Source organism: Physella acuta, unplaced genomic scaffold, assembly GCF_028476545.2.
Source record: "Physella acuta isolate Inbredline_101_S28 unplaced genomic scaffold, ASM2847654v3 ptg000705l, whole genome shotgun sequence".
NCBI lineage: Eukaryota > Metazoa > Mollusca > Gastropoda > Physidae > Physella > Physella acuta.
The window spans coordinates 402,009-404,435 of record NW_026732224.1 but is presented as its reverse complement, the minus strand read 5'-3'; the positions used below and the strand labels follow the sequence as shown (position 1 = coordinate 404,435).

The 2,427-nt window shown below is 31.8% G+C and overlaps 1 protein-coding gene across 1 annotated transcript; it reads left to right on the top strand.

Moving 5' to 3' along the window:
• Positions 1 to 381: 381 nt before the first annotated feature.
• Positions 382 to 999, top strand: LOC131949621 (glutathione S-transferase 1-like). Its single transcript, XM_059311466.1, has one exon. The coding sequence runs from the start codon at positions 382 to 384 to the stop codon at positions 997 to 999; it is 618 nt and encodes a 205-aa protein (XP_059167449.1).
• The last annotated feature ends 1,428 nt before the right edge of the window (positions 1,000 to 2,427 follow it).

The following is a 2,427-nucleotide window of genomic DNA, read 5'->3' as shown; positions in this document are numbered from 1 at the left end:
GATAGAAAGAAATGAAAAAAAAATAATAATATATTAATAATTAATATAATAAAAATAATAATATATATTTAAAGCAGAAACAAGTAAACAAACGTTAGTGTAAATGATAGAAAATTAAACTACAAAAAAAAATATTCAAAACCTTTGGTGATTAATAACAAAATGTTAATTACAACTCCTGGTAATTGTTAGTTATTAATCGAATATTTAGAAATCACTTATATCAACCATCTTTAATATTAATACCAAGAAAATTCGTTAAGCATAGCTTAAAATGATAAATGTAACTTGTTTATTTTTATATGCGTGAAGCCTTTTTCTTAAGATGGCTGGTGTCTGATCGCAAATTGACTATCTCGAATAGGGTTGATATAAATCAAAATGACACTAGAAAGTATCAAGCTTATCTACTTCGATGGCAGAGGTCGTGCTGAGGTGACACGGTTAATGCTGGCAGCAGCAGACGTCAAGAACGAGGACATCAGATACATTTTTCAGAGATGGCCCGCCGAGAAGTCAAAAACGCCTTTTGGGCAACTACCGGTATTAAATATAGATGGCAAAATGTTTCGACAGAGCCTTGCAATAGCAGCTTACATTGCCAAGGAAGCAGGATTTTATCCTAAAAGTTATCTTGATGGGTTAAAAGTGGATCAAGTAATTCAGCTGGGAGGTGACTTTCAAACAGTAGCAATGACAGCTTTGTTTCACAAAGATGAAGCTAAAAAGAGTGAGCTTGAGAAAGAGCTCAAGGAAGTAGAAGTGCCCAAGTACTTAGACTTTTTTGAAAAACTTTTGAAAGAATCTGGAACAGGATATTTTGTTGGTACAACGTTAACTCTTGCAGACTTCTTCATCTATGATATAATCTCTGTGACGATAGACAGAGGAGTACTCAGCACTTCTAAACATCCATTAGTGGATGGGTTAGTTAAGAAAATTGAAAGTAATGCTAATGTAAATACATATTTGGCAAACAGAAAGAAGACTGATTTTTAATACAGAATAGAAACCTCAAGATTTTTAAATTACCTGTCCATTATAAAAAATTAAGGCTTTGTAACACAAAAAACAACAATATCGGCATCTTAACATTTTGCCACATTATTAAAACAATTGTATGTAATTGACAGAAGTAATCTTTTTTAATTAAGATAAAAAAAAATACAATTTTAAAAATCTGTACTAAATTTAACTGTCTAAAGATGCTAATAATGTTTAAAATGAAAATTTCCACAGCGGTAATATTTGAAAATATCACATTTGACAAACTTTCCAATTGTATATTGTAGCATAAATATTTTATACAACATTTGATTTCATTCACTTAATTGGTTTATTGTTGTGAAATTCAGCTAATGGAAGTAAGTTTATTGAATCAAACTTGACATTGGCTGTCTATGTAAATAATAGCAATCCATATTTGATGTAACTTTAAATTAATGTAAAATGTAAATAAATATCTTGTAGAGAAAAAAAAGAAAAAATCACTGAAGTCTCATAGATGTTTGAAAGGGAAGAATGTTTGCTTTGATGTGTCATGTTGTAATAACATAACTTTTCCGGTTGCTTAAAATTCGTTTCATTTTAATTCACTGTAATCACAAATAAATTTCAGCTCTACTTAAAAACCCAAATTCCACCCCGTCCCCCCCCCTCACCCACCACGCCGAGGAAAGTGTTTCTTCCAGACTTTTTTCTCCGGGGGGGGGGGCACTTGAAATTTTCGGGGGGGGCGGTAGACTTTCTTCGGGGTGGGGGGGGGGGGGTGGACACTATTAAAAGTATATATTTTCTATATCAATTATATAAATTTAATTTCGTTTGGAGGGGGGGGGGGGCGGTACTTTTTTTTTTCCCGTTTTGTATTAGATCTATGTATAAGTAAACCATTTTAAATGAAAGAAAGTAAGGTACAAGTAAAAAAAAAAATTACTATTGTAAATCTGTATCAGTCCTCACAAGCCGATGATGAAAACTGTAATACGAAAGCGAACACACACAACTGACGCTGTGAATTACATGTCTGAGGCAAAAAAATAAAGAAAAAAAAAGATAAAAAAAACTAATTCCATTTAATTTTCTCCATTTGATTACTATATATGCAATTGATGTTCGTGTCTTTGATGCTGTGTAAAACCATCAAATTACTATTACTGATTTAAATGTTTAAAGTTTAAAACAATTGAAAAAAACTTCTCAAGTTTCTCTTCTTAAACTGTGCTGTACAAGTCCATTTATCCTGATAAATAAAACAAACCATTTGATTTTTTTTAAAAACGGAAATGCCACCCATACGACACAAAACAATGATTTGAGGTTTGAACAAGCAAGGCATAAATAGAAATGCTATAATATGCAGGTATATCGAAAACACACTCGCCGGTCATGAAGATTAAATAATTGTGTGTGTGTGTGTACGAGCGA

Bases quoted from the DNA above. Each gene is read 5' to 3' on its own strand.
- LOC131949621 (XM_059311466.1), top strand. From the start codon at position 382: ATGACACTAGAAAGTATCAAGCTTATCTACTTCGATGGCAGAGGTCGT.